Source organism: Anopheles moucheti, chromosome 2 (assembly GCF_943734755.1).
Source record: "Anopheles moucheti chromosome 2, idAnoMoucSN_F20_07, whole genome shotgun sequence".
In the NCBI taxonomy this organism is placed as follows: domain Eukaryota; kingdom Metazoa; phylum Arthropoda; class Insecta; order Diptera; family Culicidae; genus Anopheles; species Anopheles moucheti.
The window spans coordinates 100,457,447-100,478,056 of NC_069140.1; the positions used below are offsets into that span (position 1 = coordinate 100,457,447).

The window sequence follows — 20,610 nt, forward strand, 5'->3', positions numbered from 1 at the left end:
GTGTAAGTATAAACTTTAAATACACACCTTTTTTTATTGTCTCTCATCCAAATCTAGCGGATGCGATCATTTCATGGTTCACGAATGTAAGTAAAGATAAGAAAAATGGATTTAGAGGAAATTAACACGGGTCTACTGTAAAGTATTGATAACGATTGCTTGACAAAAGTATGTACAGCATAAAACGATTTGAATCACAGTCAAGGGAAAGTCACATTCTTTGTGGGAAGAAGCTTGTTTGAAATCAAACGGCAAGTTTCTTATCAGCCACATGACGAAATTTGTTTGGGTTGAATTCGTGTCAATCTTCAGCAGAGATTAGGAATTCAGTGCGAAAGAAAAAAAGTAACTTTTTCTGGAAAATGTGTATGTATTAATCCGACGTCTCGCTACCTAATCCCATGCGCAGCCCTTATCATTCAAACAAAGATTATTTATTTACATATTTTTAAATACTGCAACAGAAGGCACTGACGTAGGATTGGTATACAGAGGAATAGAAATGCATGATAAATGATGAAAGTAATACAGTAAAATTAACTAAAATCATTATTGTTACAGCTATATTTTGTCGTCACAAAATGTTGCCCGTTGTACATAAAAAGAAAACCGATATTACACATTGTGTAAACATTTTTGAGAACAAAGGTAGTTTCAATCAAAATTAAAACAGATAAATGGGTTAAGAATCATATTACCATCTAAAGTTGAACTTGTGTAAAGCAGAAACATGTTTATCAGAATTGTCGCTAGTGAAATTTTGAAAAATTCCCAAAACAATCCAGCGCAGTACTAGTATTGAACCATGCATACTAAACGATGCGCCACGTGCAGTGGACGAATAATCCGTGCTGCTGAATGGTCCGGGAATTTCTTGGAATGAAAAACCACGGATAAGCGAAGACTTATTATTTTCTTCTCCGTGAAAGCAACAACACGTCGAAATACGCGGAGAGAAGCATACGAGCGACGGAAGGAAAATAGTATCCAACAGCCCAAAGCACACCAGGAGCCGCAACAATAACGCAAAATTACTGTACGCATTTAATGCGAACGTGTGTAGTCGTCAGCTATCAGTTCGCTGGATGTGTTTTAAAAGCAACCGTGCCAAAATGGGTAGAAGTCTGTAGATAATGAAACAAGTGCGATGGTTTACAGTTCAAAATCGATGCAGTGAAAATCTTTGTCCTACTGGCGGTGTGCGTGTGTATCGTTTCTGAGCACAATAAATAGAAACAATTGAAGTGCATATTGTTTAGGTGATGTGTTATGTACGGAATGTGCAACACGATGCTGCCGGAAACGAAACATCTGTTTTAGCCATCTTGTAATCGGGGTTTGCGATACGCATAAGGTGTAATATGCAAAGTGAGCACACTGAAGTTTGAGACTGTCTGTTGCTGCGATTTTGTTGCAATTGTTGCTCCTTCCGTTGCAACTAGGCGAAATTTGCCGAGCTTCGGCGGTTGTTTGGGTGCGTGGATTATGTGCCTGTGCGAAAGGGGGTAGCACACCGCGGTTTGAAGTTGCTGACGACGAGTTGGCCATTTATTTATAGAATCGCCCCGTTCATTCGTGTGCAGCGTTCTTCGGTTGGAGCATTCATAATTTATGCTTATGCGCGCGTGTACTACAAGTCAACCTTTCCATCTATACGCCATCCATGTGCCATCGGCTTTGATGTAACGAGAGAGAGAGAGAGAGAGAGAGAGGGTGAGAGCAAAACAAAAAAAAACACATCCATGTCGTACAAGATTGCGAACAGCATTTCCTGAGAAGTTCCAGCGTGAAAGCAACACATGATGCAACAAAGCTAATGCTACACCATGAAAGGTACACATATGGGTTTTCCTGGAACTTTCCAAACACAAAACCTGCAGAGGATTATCCACGGAATGGTACGTCGGTTTGCTGTCTCGCCGTGTTCTTACCTTCTTGCGGGATCTCGTATCATGAGCGAAACACAAGGCGTCTCCATCATCTCATCGATACTGTAGGAAATACACAGTCAATGCACAAGCTGTTTGGGGAAACGTTTTTGCTCGATTTCCGTGCTTCGATTGCACACATGTAGTGCATATGTATGTTTTGTTGGTCATCGTGCGCGCGTTCATGTGGAGGTTGAGAGTTACGGGAATTGGAAACATCCTTAAAGTGCAACCAGTTCAAGTAAGTTAGAAAGAAATAAGTGCAATACAATTGAGATGAAAAAAAGGTGTAACCAAGGTGAAGAATTAGAGCGTACAGAAGCATCTCGTCGGTGCCTGCTGAAATGAAGATTACTCGCAGCAAACGGCAAAGTGTGGAATAAACCATCGCGAAGTTCGCGTATCCGAGTGAAACCGTATGGTGTAAAAGTGCAATATTACAGTAATCGTTCTAGTCATCCATTTGTGTTGCGGAAATTGAGTTTAATAAGAAGATCATAAGAAGGCAAAGAAATCATATTGATCTTTTTTACAGTTTTCCTAATGCGACGACCATAGCGCTGTACTCAGTGAAAAGTGAAGTTTATAGAAAATTGTTATCGCTCGATAGTGGGCTTCGATCGTCTGGAACCCTCGCTGGTTCTTACGCAGAAGGCTGATAATCTCAGCAGGAAAGAAGCGCAAATGAGTAATTCGCTAGTGTGCGACTCTCTGTGTTGGCGGAGTTGGCGGAAGCAGCGCTCAGCAATGTAATTTCCGTGTGTAACAAAGAATAATGTGCCATATTAGTTTGTATTTATTAAAATTAAATGATCGCAGAAACTGCCGGTGTTTTCCACTCCACGTGTGTTGCGTTCGGTTGTAAGTAAAGCAGAAAAAAGTGGTGGTCTTGAAGAATTGTTTTACGCAGTAAACATAAGTTCTATATCAGCCGATCAGCGTCTATCATCGAAAAGGAAGAAGCTATAGCACGAGGAACACGAAACCCGCGGGGCATTGTGCAATTATTTATGTACAGTGGCCACCAGGACGGTTTCCGCTGTGGTGGTGGTGTGATACAGCAGCCCTGTAGAGAACCGAACCGAAACGGAAGCGACGTCACGCGAGCGCTTGGTTTGATGTGCACAGAATGCCCAACACAAACGAAAGCTCACATTCCGGCACGACTACGACGGCGGCGGCGGCAGCAGCAGCGGCGGCAGCGAACGCCGGTGACGATCTCGGCAGCACGGACGAGGTGAAAGTGTTCAAGGACGAGGGCGACCGGGAGGATGAGAAGGCTTCGTCCGAGAACCTGCTGGAGGAGAAGTTTAACCTAATCGATCTGACCGAAAGTGCGGAAAACCTGGTAAAGAACTCGTCCGCCCGGCAGGACCTTAGCCCCACGTATGTGCCCGCCAGCCGCTCCGAACCGACCCCGAACAGTAGTGGGGCAAGCGGTAGTGGTGGTGGTGGTGGTGGTGGTGGTGCTGGTGGGAGCGGAGGTACCAGCAGTGCCGGGAAGCTCAACTCACCCGACCATTCGCCCGGTTTCAGCGGGATGGGTTATCTGCCGCCGTACCAATACTCGAGCGGGACGGCCAGCGCACTCCAGGCGGCCGGTTCGATGGGCAAAGGTGCGCTCGGGTTGTCGCAGTTCTTCTGCAACGAGGATGTGCTGTCCAATCCACCGCCCGCACACTGTGGCATCTTGCCGTACCAGCTCGATTCGAAAGCGATCGGTCTGTCCGCGAGACAGTCGCTCTATTCGTTCTCCACCAGCCAGTACCCGTACCCGTCGATTCTATCCTCCAACATGCTGCCGGTCCCACCGTCATGGCATACACCCTCCATGTACTCCACCGCGCCCAGCTTCCGCAACACGTACCCCTCCTCGTTACAGATCTACACCACGCTGGCCAGCGATCTGTACTCGCGCTATCAATCCTCCCAGTCGCTGCTTAACTCGGTCCACTCGCACAACGTGCTCAACCAGAGCCTGCAGCAGGTGAAGCAGGAATCGGGCGTGAGTTTGCTAGGGGCGGGTGGAAACGGTATCGGGCCAGAGCTCGGGGTCGGGCACAACTACAGCGTGCGGCAACACGTGCTCAGCCCGGGAAGTAAATCGGTGGTGGTGGATCTACCGCAGGAGTTGACGAATCGCTTCGGCCGAGCACAGAGTGTCGGTAGCACTGGGAGTGGAGGTGGCGGCGGTGGTGGAGGAGGCGGCGGCGGTAGTGGCATTGGCAGTGGGGCGAGCAGTGGCGGTAGCAGTGGTAGTGGTACGGCCAGCGGAGGCTCGAAGAAGAAGTGCGCCTCCGAGCGGTCGCACCAGCAACAGCAAGCGCAACAACAGAACCAGCAGCAGCAACAACCAAACCGGCCCCATATCAAGAAGCCGCTGAATGCATTCATGTTATACATGAAGGAGATGCGCGCGAAGGTGGTGGCCGAATGTACGCTGAAGGAGTCAGCCGCCATCAACCAAATCCTCGGCCGCAAGTGGCACTCACTGTCACGGGACGAGCAGAGCGTGTACTACGACAAGGCGCGCCAGGAACGGCAACTACACATGGAAATGTATCCTGGCTGGACGGCCCGGGATAACTATGGCTACGGGTCGAAAAAGAAGCGGAAAGCGAAAAAGAAGGACCAGCTCGGCAGTGAACCACCCAGCAGGTAAGACATTTCCCGTTTTTTCCTTCTCTCACTTGTAGTTTGAATAAATTTATTACTTTCCCCTACAACGACAACGACACCGGCGCAAAACTTTTCCGCAGTAACACCGACGATCATGGAAAGTTGATCGATTTCGGGTGTAGGATTTGGATCCGCACACGCAAGGGAGCAAAAGAAAAGAAAAAGAACGGTTGGACCAAAACAAACATTCTAATAACAGCATTTATTTTCGGGTGGAGAGTCACGACATGTGTTTCTGCCATGCAACGGCCATGGGTTTGCTTTGCTAAAATATTGAACCGATGTAGCGATGACTCGACACATAACAGCTACATCACACGATCGTGTATTGCACGCTTGTTTTCTCAGCTACCCAAAGAATGAAACATGAAAGAAGCTGGCATTAAACACGTTACAGTGCCAGTGGGGCCAAATGTGTAGCCAAAACGGTGTGTCTGGTGTACAATAATTGATGGCAGTTGTTTCCAGGTTGAAAAGAAAAACTCGAACTCGAACGCGATCTCGTAGTTTCGATGTCATTGTTTTACATTATACAGTCCAATGTTTGTGGAACCGTGCTTTGTGGCATCAGTCAGTGCCTGGTTTTGTTGTGCTTCCTTTGCACGACAGGTCATTATTTACGTGAAATTTTTGTTTGATTTTTGTTTTCGTCACGCTGGACGTTTGCTTACTATTTCGATATGAAATATGAATCCGACACTGGTGGAAATAAATGTAAAACCGGGTAAAACAGTTCTGTTCTGATGGCGTAATTATTCAAATTAGTCATGCTGGACTATTTCTGGCTTAGGATATTAGAGGAATCGAAGTATTTAAATATTTTAAATGGTCGAAGGCAGTTTGGGAAACGAAATATCTGGTACGATATCTATTTGTATGAATTGGGTTAAAGGAAGGATCACTATCACTTAGTAAGAATGTTAAAGTTCCAATTGACAGGATCGTGATAGGAATAACAACCTCCTGAACAGAACTGATACAAACTGAATGAGTTACATTAAACAGTTTATCAGACACCTCTTGATTACTAACATCACGAATGTGTTTAATCCATCCATGAAGAGCTAATTTCAAATTTTATTTCAAATTTCAAGCACATGTTGTCACTCAACTAGCCAAGTATTCGCACATTTTTAACAATCAACATTTGAATGTCTCGATGATAATGCTCTTTGTCATCAATTTAAGGCTACTCGGGATTGAATACAGTGAGCTTCTAATTTATTGGTGTTCAGCAGGTCTTCAGTTCTCAAATTGCAACAGATCGATCGTAAATAATTTCCTGTCCTTACATTTATTTCCACCAGTTTATGCGTGACGCTAGGGCAGGATCAATTTTCTGTAGTTAAATAAGTAAGTGGCAAAACTTTGGTATCACTTTGTAAATAAACATGAACACACCGGAAGCAACATACCGCATTCTTGAAAAAATAAATACGCCGGTACCATAAATAGACGAAGCTCGATGAAGTGATCATTCCATTGTCTGCCTCTTTCCAATAGACACTTACTTACTGGTCATCAGACGTGCATTAAGATCAGTAATATTGTACGTAATTGTGGCATCAGTTATTTCTCTCTAACTGTTAGATAATTCCACCTATATATGAGAATGGCCGAAACTGTAAATGAAACCAAGACACCGTCAAACGATTCACTTTATTGCAGGCGTAAAAAAATTTGTATACGTAATGAGGAATCTGACAACTACGACGGATCGCGTATGTCGGACGAGTACATGGGAAGCTACGGGACGGTCGTGTAATAAAACACCTCTAATGCATCTCCCGCCCTGGTCCGACCCCTCTGTGTGCCACCACGTGGTTAAGACCTTGCTAGAAGATCAGGCCGGCCTCCCCCATTCGCCTCTCCAAGGAAGCGGCAGCGGCGCGATGAGAAACGCGAAACCTTACCCAATAAGACTTCAAACGACACCGTGTATATGTGTAGGAAATAGAAGCATAAGCGAAGAGGAAGAAAAAAAAGGAACACAACCAATCGTTGGTAGAGTGCGCAGTGCGTGGCCAGCCTAAGCGAACGATAGTGCGATATCTCTGTTTAGCATTTATGTGAAAAACTCGGAAAATGTTTTACTTTTAGATCAACCAAAAAAACCAAAACCGGGAGACAACCTCCCAGTTTTTCCCTCCCTCGCAACCCCCGGGAGGGTTGTATCGGAACGAATTTCTTGCGTTTTAATTATCTGTGTTCTATTACATTGCGTACCGTGTTGTAGGTGGTAGGAATATACTTGGCCAAAGATAATGTAAGCGAGAACGAGCATGAGTAACACAATGTAATTGTTGAACATAATTTCAGTGCAATCCTAAGCATGACGAATGCACACAGATACACCTTACCGGAACGCGAACAATTGAGGATGGCGCGGACCGCCAGATACTATTAATTTCTGTTCTAAGAAATTAAAGCAAATGTACCATATACTTTGGAACCGTACTTAACCAAGCTGTGGAACCAAGCCCACAGCAAAGGTGCAGGAAAAGGCAAGAATTAAACGTTGGCGGGGCATGCTTAAGTTCACCGCCACATGTCAGCGCAGATGCAGGCGCCAGGCTCAAAAAGAACGCGAATGGATCGAACACCGCGACACAGTCGAATTAATAACCAAGTACAGGGATGCCATCGTTTGGCACAAAATAAGCGGATACCAAACCCGGTGTAGAAAACCCGGTGTCGATGCACAGCGTTCAGCTGGGCGCTGTATGTCTCATGTTGGGGAATATTTCGCGCAACAAACGTGGCGCAGGTGGCTTGTGTTGCTGCTTTATTTTGATCATCACGTGGAATCGCGTGGTGTTGGTTGGGAACCAGTGAAAAAAAAAACGAGCTATAGTCAATCGGTAAGTCAATATCATCTGATGAGGAAATTGGTTGCAATCTGTGTGGAGTCTTTCTACAATCAGCTAAAGATGATTCCAAATCAGAGGTTAGAGATCCTTGAATATACATATATAAATATATATATATATATACATATTATATATAAAGATATACATTGTAGGTATTTTTAGCAGATAAGAGACAGAAAAGGGATTTTTTTTAATTTTCGAATTTTTGTTTGGCAATGTGTCCGTAAGGTTCCCGAGTGTTAGAAGCGGTGACGATGATATTGAGGTGGCTGATAGGAAAGCTATTGAATTGTGAATTAATTCTTCAAACTTCGTTCTTGCGGATTTTAGTTAGTTTTCCTTAGCAATGGAGAGTTAGAAATGTGTCTGAGCTTAGTTAAGCGCCAAATCATTCTCGCTATTATTCTGCATTATGTCCGCATTGGTCTGCTTTTGTTCTCGCATCGGTTTATGAGACTAATGTTGTTATTAGACTAATAAATCGCATAATTGTAAAATTGTATTTGAGAAGATGAAGAAAACCTCGAAACCCCTCGTCGTAACGTTTATCGTTATCACCTGTCAATTTGGAGCGTAAACATCTCAACCGGAACTACGTTAATTTGCGCTAGAGCTGGATTTTCATCACCCGATGGCGCTATCATAGGCTGAAACTGATAAGGGCGAAGGGTACTAGTGTAGGGCTAACAATATTCGAGTGTTGCACCTTCGCACAATGGTAGCGGCAGAAGAATGGATCGGTACCGGAACAAGGCTAATTAAAAACTTCCGCGAAACCGAACCGGAGTTCCCTTCGGTAATCATCATTCTTTTTCTTTTTTTTTGCAATACCCATCCCTCCATTCATCGCGAGCGCTAGCAGGACAGTTCACCAGTTCTGGTTCGCTTCTGGATCGGATGCTCGTGCCCGGGTGTCGTGCGCCATTTTGCGCCCTTCATTTCTGTGGCTCGGCCCTACTGATGCTTATGGACGAGCGAAATTGAACCTTCGGTTTGTTCTACGGTGTATCACAAGGGTGTAGGATCTCTCGGCCGCATCCTTCTTATCCGAAGGTGGGTGGTGAAAGTAAGAATGTAATTGTGTGTGTGTTTGAGCTCGTCCCGTTTCCCGATGCTGTGCCGTTTGCAGTCAGCGTTAATGTCATCATTAGAGGATTCGCTAATAATCGGGTTCGCGCTCCGTTGGCACGGGTATAACAACGGCGCCCTCGGATGGTCGTGGTTTTTCGTGAGGGATAGATGTACTCAACCGAGCTGCTGGCCGGGCTAGGGTTTTAACTAAGGGGGAAAATAAAATCTCTTCCTTTTGTGCCACCTTCACCGCTGTTTATTCCGCTCTGTTCGCCGTCAACGTCAACCACGGGTAACGTCCTATCATCATCGAAGCGCACAACGGAAAGCTGCTGTATTTACGCTGAACTAAACGCAAAAAGGGAGACACACGGTAATGGTGTACGGGGCCGACCATGCATCATGTGTTTCGAATAAATAATTTTAATCTTCTAAATGAGAATCGTGTAAGGAGGGGATACTACTGGGTTAGATACTGCCCGATATAATGCCCAAAACGGGAGCAATAAGATGTGGTTTAGAAATGTGGCAATTTGTTGCAGCTAATTGAGAATATTCCGATGATAAGACGTGTCTGTTTAGTGGAAACAAATTATTAGATTTGAAGAATGCTCAAGAAACTGCTTCAAAACGGATTAACATACGCTAAAAACGCAATCGAGAGCGAGTTTAGGAAGCGGAATACAAATTGTTGCAACAGACGCGCACAAACAAACAAACCCTACGCCACGATCCATTTCATCGCGTCCTAGCGAAGGGTTGCGAGTAACATTTCCATTTTCCCTTTCGCGTGCCCGGCAGCAGCCAGCAGCAGCAAAAAAAGGATTAATGCATATTGTGTGCACCGCGTCTTGCAACCTGCAACAATGCAGTAGAATGCCGCACCGAAATGACACAACTCCCACTGCATGTGTGGGGCGTATTATCATCGTGATGAATTTACTTGTGAAATGCGCTCATTCATCGTTTTTGGAATGAAGTGCGCTCCGTGCCAGGGTTCGGGGACTCGTTTGGTGCACCCTATTCCACTTGTGTGCCATAGCCGCACGGCATTGTATGGTCCGCGCCCCGGGGATGGGTTTAATCTTTAAATGATTTCTAGGACGACCGAAGGGATGTTTGGGTGTACCGTTGGGTATCAGCATCCCTACATCCGTCTTGCGGAAAGCGAGCGAGAGAGAGAAAGAGAAAGAGAGAGAAGAGGGAAGGGATAAAGGGCCAAAGCGTATTTACAACAGAAAGGCAAACAAAAGCGGCAACTTTTAACAACAACAATAACAATAACCACAGTACGCACATACACACGCGAGGCCCCTGCGCACCTTCCTTGCGTATGTAAAGCCACAGTGAAACCAGCGCCAGAGTAAGCGAGAGCGAAAGGGAGGTTTCCATTTTTGGGGCGAGGAAAAAAAAGGATGTAAATATAATTGTAAACAATACGCTGCCTCCATCCGTTGCGTCACAGGACCCCGGGCGCGATCAAGTATCTCGTCAAGGAACTCTCAGGTCTCAGGCAACTTTTCTCATCCATTCGGCACCACGAAGGTGAAAACCCCGCAATAGGACCTACGTAGGCCCCTAGTACACCGAGCGGAGGAAAGAAAGAAAAAAAGCGCACACCGTCCGCGCACCATTGTTGACGTTTTGCCAACGGACGGCTGTTCATGTAAACAGCATATGGCTTACGCGAAGGAAAAACATCATCGTTGATATGGTTCAGCTGGTGTGGTGTAGACGAAGTTTCACGCGATTTGCTCCGCCGTTTTCCCGGTGCTCGACGGGGCAAAAGCAAATGAAGTGGTTGCGCTTGTAAAAGCGAAGAGTACCAGGCGAATAAACACTACGAGAGGTGGGTTCGTGCGTGCACACCATTTCGGTACATTAGTTGGCGCGGCAAATCCATTCTTTTGCTGAAAGGATGAGAATTTACCAATTCATAAAATGATACGATTTTGTCTGCTTGCAGGATGATAGTCTTCATTAGTAATCTACATTTATTTTTCTCTCTCGTTGAAGATTTGATGTAAATCCTGGTAAAGTAAAATTGAGGCCAAATCGATGCACTTGTCAGAAATGCCTTCATTACGAGGGTAATACACTCCTGGCAGCCTGGAAAGAAGATGAAATTCTAAGATTTATTTTGAAGATAGCTATAAAATTATAATAAAGAAGGAATACTTATGTGGATTCTACTCTCTTCATAATAATTCTATTGACCCCAATTACTTCGGGTGTGGGCCACGACTCGACGGGCTCGTGCCGATCAGTGGCCATTTTAGACATGAATTGACAATGTTTTGAAAATGAAAAATATAAATCAGCTTTTAGAAAGCAAAAGTGGAGTTTCTAATACGACCAATTCTAGTTATAATGTCCACCAACTTTATAACAGTTAGTGTGATGATATTCACATTTCAAGTTTTGATACTTCATTCCGATTTTTCGGTCTGTGACTCGGAAGCAGAGTATCTTTGCATACTGTACTACTCCGTGGAAGCAACTGTTACTAACAACGCTAGCGATGATTACATTCGTCGTCCCCGAAACGCCCAGGAAATTAGAAATTGAAGTCGTAAGGCCATGCGGAACAATGTTAATCTATCGCTCTGATCGAAAGCGTTCGTGTGTTGCATAACAAAAATGAAATTCCACTCAAATGAAATTATCCTTACTGTACACTCAGTTTGGAAGCACAGTTCCGTAGTTCTCTGTTCAATCTACGTCAACTAAAAATTCGATACGAAGTTATTGAAAAAAAAAACAAACGAACGGACAAATCGTTCAATTGTGACGCTTGGGTGAAAAATCAAAACATTTTCCCGCAGACGCAGCCGCCCCGGTTTCCCGGTCCCCTGCCCAACACTTGCCCCGTGTGTGTCGATAGTGTCGGTCGCCGCATTGAACCGAAACCGTGTGTGGAACATCAAACGCAACAACGGAAGCAAAAAAATCTCACCGCCCGAATGAAGCGTGCGAGCATCCATTTCTGGCGATTAGAATATGTTGACCATGCCCAAACTAAAAGCACCATCCTATCCTAGATGGGAGGCATCCGGAAAAGGGCGCGCGTATTGGAAGAAAAGTGAAAGTTAAATAAACAAATATCACTGTGCGGCGTGGCGTGTGTGCGTGCTTCCTTTAGATGTATAAATAACCGTAACAAAACAAAAACAAAAAGATTAATGTTTTGTTGTGATGTACGCCGATTATCATTTTCCTCCTTCGGGCGGACGAAAACGGCGTTGTGGGTGCGGATGCGTGTGTGGAAAACAGAACGCGGCGGGAAAAGGGGTGTACGTACACGATATTTCTGGCGGCTTTCTTTACAAACTTCACGCTTGGCAAATCGGACTCGGACTGTTCGGAATAGTGAAGTAGAAATTCAATTGTTTCCAGCATGTTTGATCCTTATTTCGGTGCAAGCCCACCCCAATGATGATGATAATTAAGTGCTTTCGAGGTGTATTATCCTTTCGCACACTGCAGCATGCGTTACGGCCGTATGTAAACAGTATCGTGTAAGCCACAACTTACAACATTCGTGTACACATCTATGTTTACATTCTCATACTTACACGCAGAATACGACGAAAAGATTCACCCTCGCAACGCAACGAGCACAGCAATGAAAAGATAAATAATACACGCAACAAAAAGGAATTGACAACGATAACAGCATAAGAATACGCGGGAGGGTATATGCAAATTAAAACCTCCGAAAGTCTACGAGCGCAACGTCGTACCCGCACCCTTTTCAGCAGATGATGCGAGATGAATGAAGTTGAAACTTTCCCTTCGGGGTTTGAAAATGGGAATTTTCCGCCATCCATTTCCCTGAAAGATATTTTTTGCTGCTCTTTCTTCGAACTGCTTCGAACGATCCTTCCTTTCTCTCTCTCTATTTGTCTCTCTCGCCAAAAGCGAACATTTTCAAGTGTTATTTGGGCAAACATAGCCTGCTTTGGTGGATGAAGCAATTTTAATAACAACCCTTCAGAAAGCTGTCAAAGGCAAAGTAATGCAACGACGTGTTTGGTCTGCGGAAACATTCCCCGATTCGTGCGATTGAATGTGATTAGAAAAGTACGTCCACGGACGGATATTATCCCCTCGCCGGAAGGTTTGCAGATTTCACTGCACATGTTCGATTCGCTGTGTGTGTGTAATGTTAAATATTTCAATCGAATTCGAACATTTCGAAGGGTGAGGGTTGAAAAATGTATCCCCCACCCGCAACGGAATTCTGAGATAGTTTCGAGTGAAAGAATCTGAACATCATCGGACAAATAAAACGTCAGCGTGTTTGGTCTCAAAATCTGCGCATGATTACGTTTGTAACACGTTGTAACATAGCAGCTCGGCTTTCCTTTCTTCCTGGCATTGTAGTGTGGTCATGCAAGGACCGGATTTCACAGTTTCTAATCGGTTCGTGTGTTTCCCTTTTTTGTACAATGAATTCTAATGTTATGCAAGTCTCGCCCTCTCACTCGCTTTGTGCCTTCAGCCTGCAGCGTGCCCAAAAGGTTCGTAAAACCTACGCAACCATCTCGGGCAAAAGAATGCCAAGCATCCTCTTCAGGTCAACCAGAAGAAAGCGGAATTGCAAACCATATAGGTTGGGATAGGCTTTTGAGTTCCACTTTTAACCTATAACCCGGGAGTCGATAGAGAGAGAGAGGCACAAAGAGATCTTCGTTATGCACAAAAGAAGACCTGGAAAGAGGATGTAAAGGCGCTAACGTCGTTCTAAGGTCGGGTTTAATGCTGCGAAGCTGCTGTTGCTGTTGTGCTGCAACGCAAAAGAAAGAATGCATCGCGTAAGGATTTTTGTGAACATGTCATGGCCCTATTATTCGCCGAGGGTGCGGTTGTGCACGTGCATTTATAATGTCACTTGACACGGATAATTCGCTACTTTTGTTAGTTTTGTTGAATTCTCCTTCAGTTGCTATACAGTTAGAGAACTACTACTGCTGGAACATTGTTGTACAGCTATAGACTCGCTATTGTTGTCGCGATATTCAGGTTCAAAAAACTACCTTTTAGGTTAAACGAATAGTGGGAGATATAGGAACGCAATGATCTCACAACATGTTTGGGGTCTGGGTTCAATTCTCCCACCAGATTTGTTGGACTTATTATGACTATTCGACTATGGGCAGTTCTCAAGCAATAGGAATAAAAATCGGCGCATGTATAACCAAGTTAAAATCGTTCCTTCCAAACAAGGTTGAGATGAGATTCGATCCACGGTAGTCAGTGTACCAGACCAAACACCGAAGCTCGAGACCACGGAACAGCTGCCAACATGGACATATTAATTTAAATCTGTTACTTCCCTGTTTTTCTTTTGCGCCACACGCAACAAGCGCGAAACCGGTCTTTACGTATCATATGCGCACGTAGAACGCGATTCAAACGCACGCCTTCGGGCGGACAGTGAGAAATTTTTAATAACCTTTTTGGAAATATGTTTTAACATTCAATTTAAATCATGCTGTGATTTGTTGCCGCGTACCCCGCAGAAAAAGAAAAAGGTGAAGGTTTTCCGGTGCACACGTCCACTCCTTATTACCGGTTTCAGTAACGACTGTCAAAACCGGATGCCGAACACACACACACACAAACAGGATTTCGCCCGATACTGATCCCTTCGCTACAATAATAGATTTTTCGGGCACGCTTTTAATGGTCACGTGCCGCCAGTGTTAAGGTGTATGGAAATTTTACAAGCGCACAGAAAATGATCATCCCGCACAAGGAACAGTTGGGCCGTTTTGCGCTGAAGCATTTTCCCAAGCACGCCGGGCATTAACAATGCGGAGGAAAAAAAGCTAGAAGAGCATTCTTAAAAGACCATTCCAATTCCAATGTGTAGTGCAGGAAAATCAATGAACTGAGACGTTTTGTAAGAGGGTTTATGTTGCGGTGAGATTTTATTCCAGCCCAAGACCAGGACCAATCGAAACCATTGAGGGGTTGGTTTTTTCTTTCTTTCTCTCTCTCTCCCTCCCTCTCTGTTCGTTGTGTTTTCCGGGAATATAATGATTATGCTATCATTACCATCGCCAGGACGACCTGCAACAACCGGGAGCACATCGATTCCATCGATTAAGCATGTAGAGCGACAAACGAAAGCGTCCGACCTCCCGCCCTCAAGAGAAGAACAAAATTTTAAAATACTTCATCCCATCGTTCTCTTCTGGCCTTTCCAAATTGAAGCAAGGATATGCTCGTATGCTCGATGTCGATATACCGAGGGTTAGTAGGAATCCATTTTACAATTTAAGGTGGTTGATGCTGCTGCTGCTCCTGCTGCTGGTGGTGGGTGGTGTACTAACGCTACCGGTACTCGTTGGAGAAATTTACGCTTCACCGGCAATTTGATAAACACGAGCGCAAAGAGAGTGGCGTACTCGAGAGGGGCAAATGAAATGGGTTTGGTGCGCAATAGAGAGCTAGCAAACCTTAAAAACTCCACCTCACTCATCATGCACTCGGTGGCGCACCGGGACGTTGATGAATGCAATCCTGCAAGGCGCGCGCGTGGTACGGTGCAACGCTTGCGGGTCTTTGCTGACGGGCTGACAACTTGGCTGCAGCAAACCGACACACCTGTTATTTACTTGCCTGCGGTGTGTGGCCTCCGGAAGGCTCTCGCGTATACCCTCCGCATGAGGGTATGTGTGTTAGTGTCCACAAGACCCCCGTTAATATGTCGTACGCGGAATAGAATAGAGCAAGGCAAAGGAAAGGGTAGTTTTTGAATCCACTTTCAATTCGTGCTGACTTTTCGACCCGGTTTCCCGTGCGCATCTCAGCATGCAATCAAAAATGTGCTTTCACAGCCAAACAGAGGCATACTTACAACGCGCCAAAAACCCTTTGCCCTGTGCACTGTGTAATCGTGTGTTTCCTTCGTGCGTTCCCTTGGACGAGCCTTTTGCTTTGTACGCGGAGAAAATCTCGCTTGGCTAGACGATCGATTACGAATTCAGGCCTTGTTTTAAGTGCGGTGGCTTGTGAGTTTCTTTCGGAGCTCTGGAAATAAAAACGGCCCAGCAATGTTATACCGTTTTCATCAAGGGGGGTAGTACCCTGTGGAAGCCTGCAAAGATGGTAATTTTAGAGTTTCTTTTATGGAAATATTTATAAAAATATGACAAATACTGTGCCCGTGTCCAATATTTATTTGTTGGCTTACATCGGACAACACCTTCAGACTTCTTCAACTGCTACACTAAGTGCAGTGTACCTTTTACGGAAAACTTCGTTTTGCCGGACATCTTACAGACCGTACCGTAGCTAGAACACATTTGGAAGTTTTTCCTTCATTTTCAATAAACTCCCCGTCATGGAACGTAGAAACTTTTGGGTGTATTGGCTATAAAATGAAAAATTGACGTTTCTTTACGGGTAGTTACTACTATAAAATGGATTCTCCAAAGTATACTACCCCCTTAACATAAATCTAGTTTCAGGTTAGAGCATTATTATTTATTTTCCAGATAAAATTATCGTACTGCCGTAAACAGAAATGAATACTCATATGTTGCTGGATTTGATAGTTATTTAAATATATTCTCTAAGTATTTTAACTTCCAATTGAAACAAAATTGATTTATATCGTTTAGTTAAATTTCTGGTTTTTTCTTTACTTTTTAAATTATAAATTTGTTGTTATAATTCATTGAAAATTGTTTAAAGTCTTACTTAATTGAAACGTACTTATAACATCACAAGAGCATCCGCAACGAATCTGATAGGAATTTTATCGAATGGTTGAAGAATTCAATGTTTTAAAATGAAACTTTGTCCCGACGATCACTTGACTGGTGGTTGCCGGAATAAACAGCGAACACTACGGGACGCTACATGTGCAAGATTGAGATTGCGGCGAATTGCAAACTCACCGCAGCAGGGAGTCGAATGAACGCGAAACAATGCAGACAATGTGGGAATAGGGATAATAATTCCGGACATAACGAATGTATTAAATTTAATTATCCTTTCAACGGAACTCCAGCCGGGAGTGGCTCCTGCTTTCGCTCCCGCGGTTCCGGTGAGCAATTTTCTGTGCGATGGTTTCGACAAGTGGGCCTGCTGTTACATGGACGGTGTATGTACCCTTTCCTGCCAGTCGGTCTACCTTACATTGTCACCGAGCTGTGGGGTAGATAACGACGTGCAATCTTTTTTGTGGTACGATATTTCAAGGACGTTAGAAAATTGTCATCCGGAAATGCTGCCGGGGGGAGGGAGGTTTCGTATGCAACAGCTATGCCTGGGCTGGGTAGATTTATAAGTGATTTCCTACCATTCCTGTCAAGCAAATCTTTTTCATCATCAAGTGGAAAACAATAAGCTTCACTTCACTTTCTGTCCAGTCAGCGGGTTTTCTTGTTCATTTTGTAACACAAACAAAAAAAAAAGGGCGATGGACCACGTCCTCGCAGGATGTTTCTCCGAGAAATGCACAAATCAATCGCTCTTTTTTCTCGTTAGTCGTGCCGTGCGTTTGTGTGCGGATGTTCCAGGGACTCGTAGCGAGTCCCAGCGTTTGCCCATGTTTGTCGTTCAGCTTTGTAATTTGTTCCATTTGCACGGCATCGCCCCGGAGAGCCGGGCATCGTAACGGGCGCAGTTCGGCCCCGGTAGCATCCGGTAGAAGAGTAGCGCCCGGTGCATGAGCGATGAAGCGAATCAACGCGCAATCGCTTGTACCAGCTTCCTCGACACGGTCTCGACACGCTGTCGGTGCTCGTACCACCTCCCCCCCATGCTGAAGCGTGCTGATCAAGAAGCAAGTTTTTAATGAGTATTTACCCACAGCATCAAATCTTGGTACCGAGCGTTAGCCGTGGTGGCGCCTTTTAGCAGCGATTTCAAGTCCCGTACGTCCCGGCGTACGAATCAACTGCGAAAGTAAAAGCCTGTTTGCGTAACATATTTTCCACCGACTGGCCCAGAAGCCGTTGGTGTGTTGTAGCTGACAAACACTTGGACGATGAATTCTGCTCGGGCGTCTCCTGCTGGCCTACGATTCTCCGCTGATCGCCAAGTGACAGCATTGCAACCTTTTTTCACCTTTCATGCAAAATTGCGCCTATAATCAGAATAGATAGCGGAATGATTTGTAGTAAAACCGGCTCATCAAAAGCGAGAAACCTATGCAAATCAACCAATAAGAACCCCGCGATGGCCGGAATCAGTCGGAGTGAGAAAATCATTACAAATTGTTGCGCCCACGACTAAAAGCACTAACACGAGCGAGCATTGGCGGTGAAGGTTTGCTTTGTGCCAAAACAGGAACAGGGGGGAAAGCGACAATTGTTTAAGGCTTGAGCAATATAATCTGTTCGTAGCTAGTCAAGAAGTAACACGTAAAGTAGGATTTAAAAAACGCGCAGGGCCGAAGAAAAAACGAAGGAAGTGTATAAAAATGAGTGTTTTACGTTGCGTGTGTGCATGTCAGCAAAGAAGAATTCAATTCGAAACATTTGTGATCAATTACGGGAGTGTTTGTCATTGGATTTTGAACTCTTTTGTTCCTTATGGTGTTTCGGTTCTGTTCGGTTTGCAATGGAAATCGTTACACGCGCGTGCATTAGCTGACACCGCACTCATAGCGAATCTTCCGTGTATTTAGGTTACCCAAAACCCCCCCACAACCCCACAACTTTTGAGGCAAAGAAGAGAAAGAGACTTGATTATAGAAATACAGGGAAAAAAAATCATTGATAGCCATTTGAGAACTTGCGACACATCTTACAAGGCGGCGGCAAATATTGCAATGACGAATTATTTTAGATTAATTTACTAGAAAACAAATGGTTATATAAAACAAAACAACAACAAAAAAAAACAAAACACATGTAAAGTAGGAGCGGTGTAAGAAGATTTGGCAAGGAGATGGACACTTTCGATGCTAATCTAACGATTGAGATTTTGTCTTACCGTACTTTAGAGCAATTTCAATTGAAATCTCAAAACCCCAAAACAGGCGAGCTGTCACTTATTTCGTAGACAAATGGACCGCTCCGGTGTATAAAGCTGATAATAAAAGAAAGAAAACGGCAAAGTTAGGCGTGATCCCTACGAAAGACCACAACTAAGTCACTAACGCGAACAAGAGAAAAGGAGAGGACGCCAAAAATGTATATGCCAAAGCAAAACAGCAACGTTTAACGGGAGAATTTAGGGATGGTGCAAAAACAATGGGAGTAAAAACGATCGAATTTATCACACAAAGTAATTATTTAAAATAATGACTTTTTTTAGACATTTTGTAAACAATCCTTTTTTAGAGCTTAACAAAAAACGAACAACAAAATTTTGCTGCGTAAGGTTAACGACCGCGTTTGCCGCCAACAAAACAAAAAAACCCAAGGTGTATCTAGCGGATAGAGAGGAATGGGAGGAAGAAAAATTGTAAAATTCAAAGAGATGCAAAGCAGTGGACGAGATGTAGGAATGCTGCGAATGGAGGGAATAAAAAAATGGGACAAATAAATCCACACAACCATAAACATCGGACATCAATAGAAGCGTATCACCGCATTGAAACGTTAAGTGAACGCGTCATGTAAATACCCTGTCAAAACAATCGTGGCATGTCTGTATTACATGTCCTCTACCCAAAGAAGAAGAATAGTAAACAAATCGGTACACAATACACACATACACACACATAGAAAAGTGGAAAACTTAAAGGAAAACAGGAAACGACCGGGAAAAGGTAGAAGAATTCATATGGAAAAATAGAACAGCTGCCGTGCACAAAGGCGACAGAAGGAACAGGACATAACATTTTTCTATAGTTCGATGTCTAACGCAAAGACAATGAAAGAAACCAAAAAATACGAGAAAGTTAGTATGTGTGTGTGTGAGTGAGTGAGTGTGTGTACTGGAGAAGTTAAAATCCCCCACAGAGCAGCGCGCACAAAGAGTGTGTGGAAAAAGTAAAGAAAAAAAAAAGAATATTTGTGAACATACAAAGAGCTATATATACAACAGAAGAATACAAGGAAACAGAATTAAAGCAAAACCGAATGGTAGGAGCAGACGCAAAGAGCATAGTTTGCGAATGAAGTAAATGAACAAAACAAACCAAATGAGAGAAGAAAAAAAAGTGAACAAAAAAAGAGAAAAATGAAGGATTGTAAAACCACATTAGAAGAAAACACAGTACATGTTATTGTAATCATTTAACAAGTGATTATTATTGTGTCATTTATTAAAAACAAACAATTGAGAAAGTAATGATTTGATTTATGAATACTTTTTCCTTATGGTAGTGGTGCGCTTCAATGTGGTAAGTATTTTAGTAAGTATGCAATCGATTTTACTTAGCCATTTTTTTCTTTATGTTTCTTTTAGGTGTGTGTAATTTTACTTTACAAATTTCGAGAAGCCATGTCATTTATTCAGCAAAGTTGTTTGTGTTTCCCTTTACTGCAGTAAACCCAGTGCACTCGTGGGCTGATACTGTGTTGATTGAGTGAGTTTTTCTACCTGTGGTCCTGCAAGCGTCTGAAGAATTTTGTGGCATAAGCATTTAAAAATAGTTTCAAGTAGGTAAGTCGGGTAAGAGAAAGTTCTGAGCTATTCCCGTAGAATCACCTCGAAATGATATTTATACCGCGAAAACAACATTCGATGGAGGCGCCTGGTATTTAACGTTGTTTTGTGGAGGAGTGGCATAGTTTTACACCAACCCCAGCTTGGTTGGTTGTTAGTAATGGACCAAAAATGTTGGAAATTTTTCGATGCGATACAAACCGAACGACAAAAGCAATTTATTTGACCCATCGCCAAACAAAAATCGAGCAACAATTTCAAACAACAACATTTATTCAAGCTAGTGCGTATTGTTTGTGCAAAAATAGCGCGCAAAGGAGCATAATATTCTGCTGTATCTTTGTTTTTGAATCCACACCAGCCACACGATGAAGCGTAGAATGCGACCGTTATTTGCATTCTTGCCGAGTTTTGTTGTATTATTTTCCCTCAAAATGCTTTGCCTCCCCGGTCGAGGCTAGTCTGCCACCAAGCTGCCACCA

The 20,610-nt window shown here is 43.9% G+C and overlaps 1 protein-coding gene across 2 annotated transcripts in view; it reads left to right on the top strand.

Annotated features, from left to right (window-relative positions):
* Positions 1-3,057: 3,057 nt before the first annotated feature.
* The window catches only part of LOC128307115 (protein pangolin, isoforms A/H/I/S-like), a 58,182-nt gene continuing 40,629 nt past the window's right edge, over positions 3,058-20,610 (top strand). Inside the window, exons 1-2 of one of the 2 annotated variants that reach the window (XM_053044856.1) lie at positions 3,058-4,586; positions 6,276-6,796. In XM_053044856.1, the coding sequence (XP_052900816.1) occupies positions 3,058-4,586; positions 6,276-6,372 (1,626 nt within the window). In that variant the 3' untranslated portion in view covers positions 6,373-6,796. Of the gene's footprint in view, positions 4,587-6,275; positions 6,797-20,610 lie in introns of those variants that run through there. The other variant, XM_053044848.1, reaches the window with a different exon arrangement.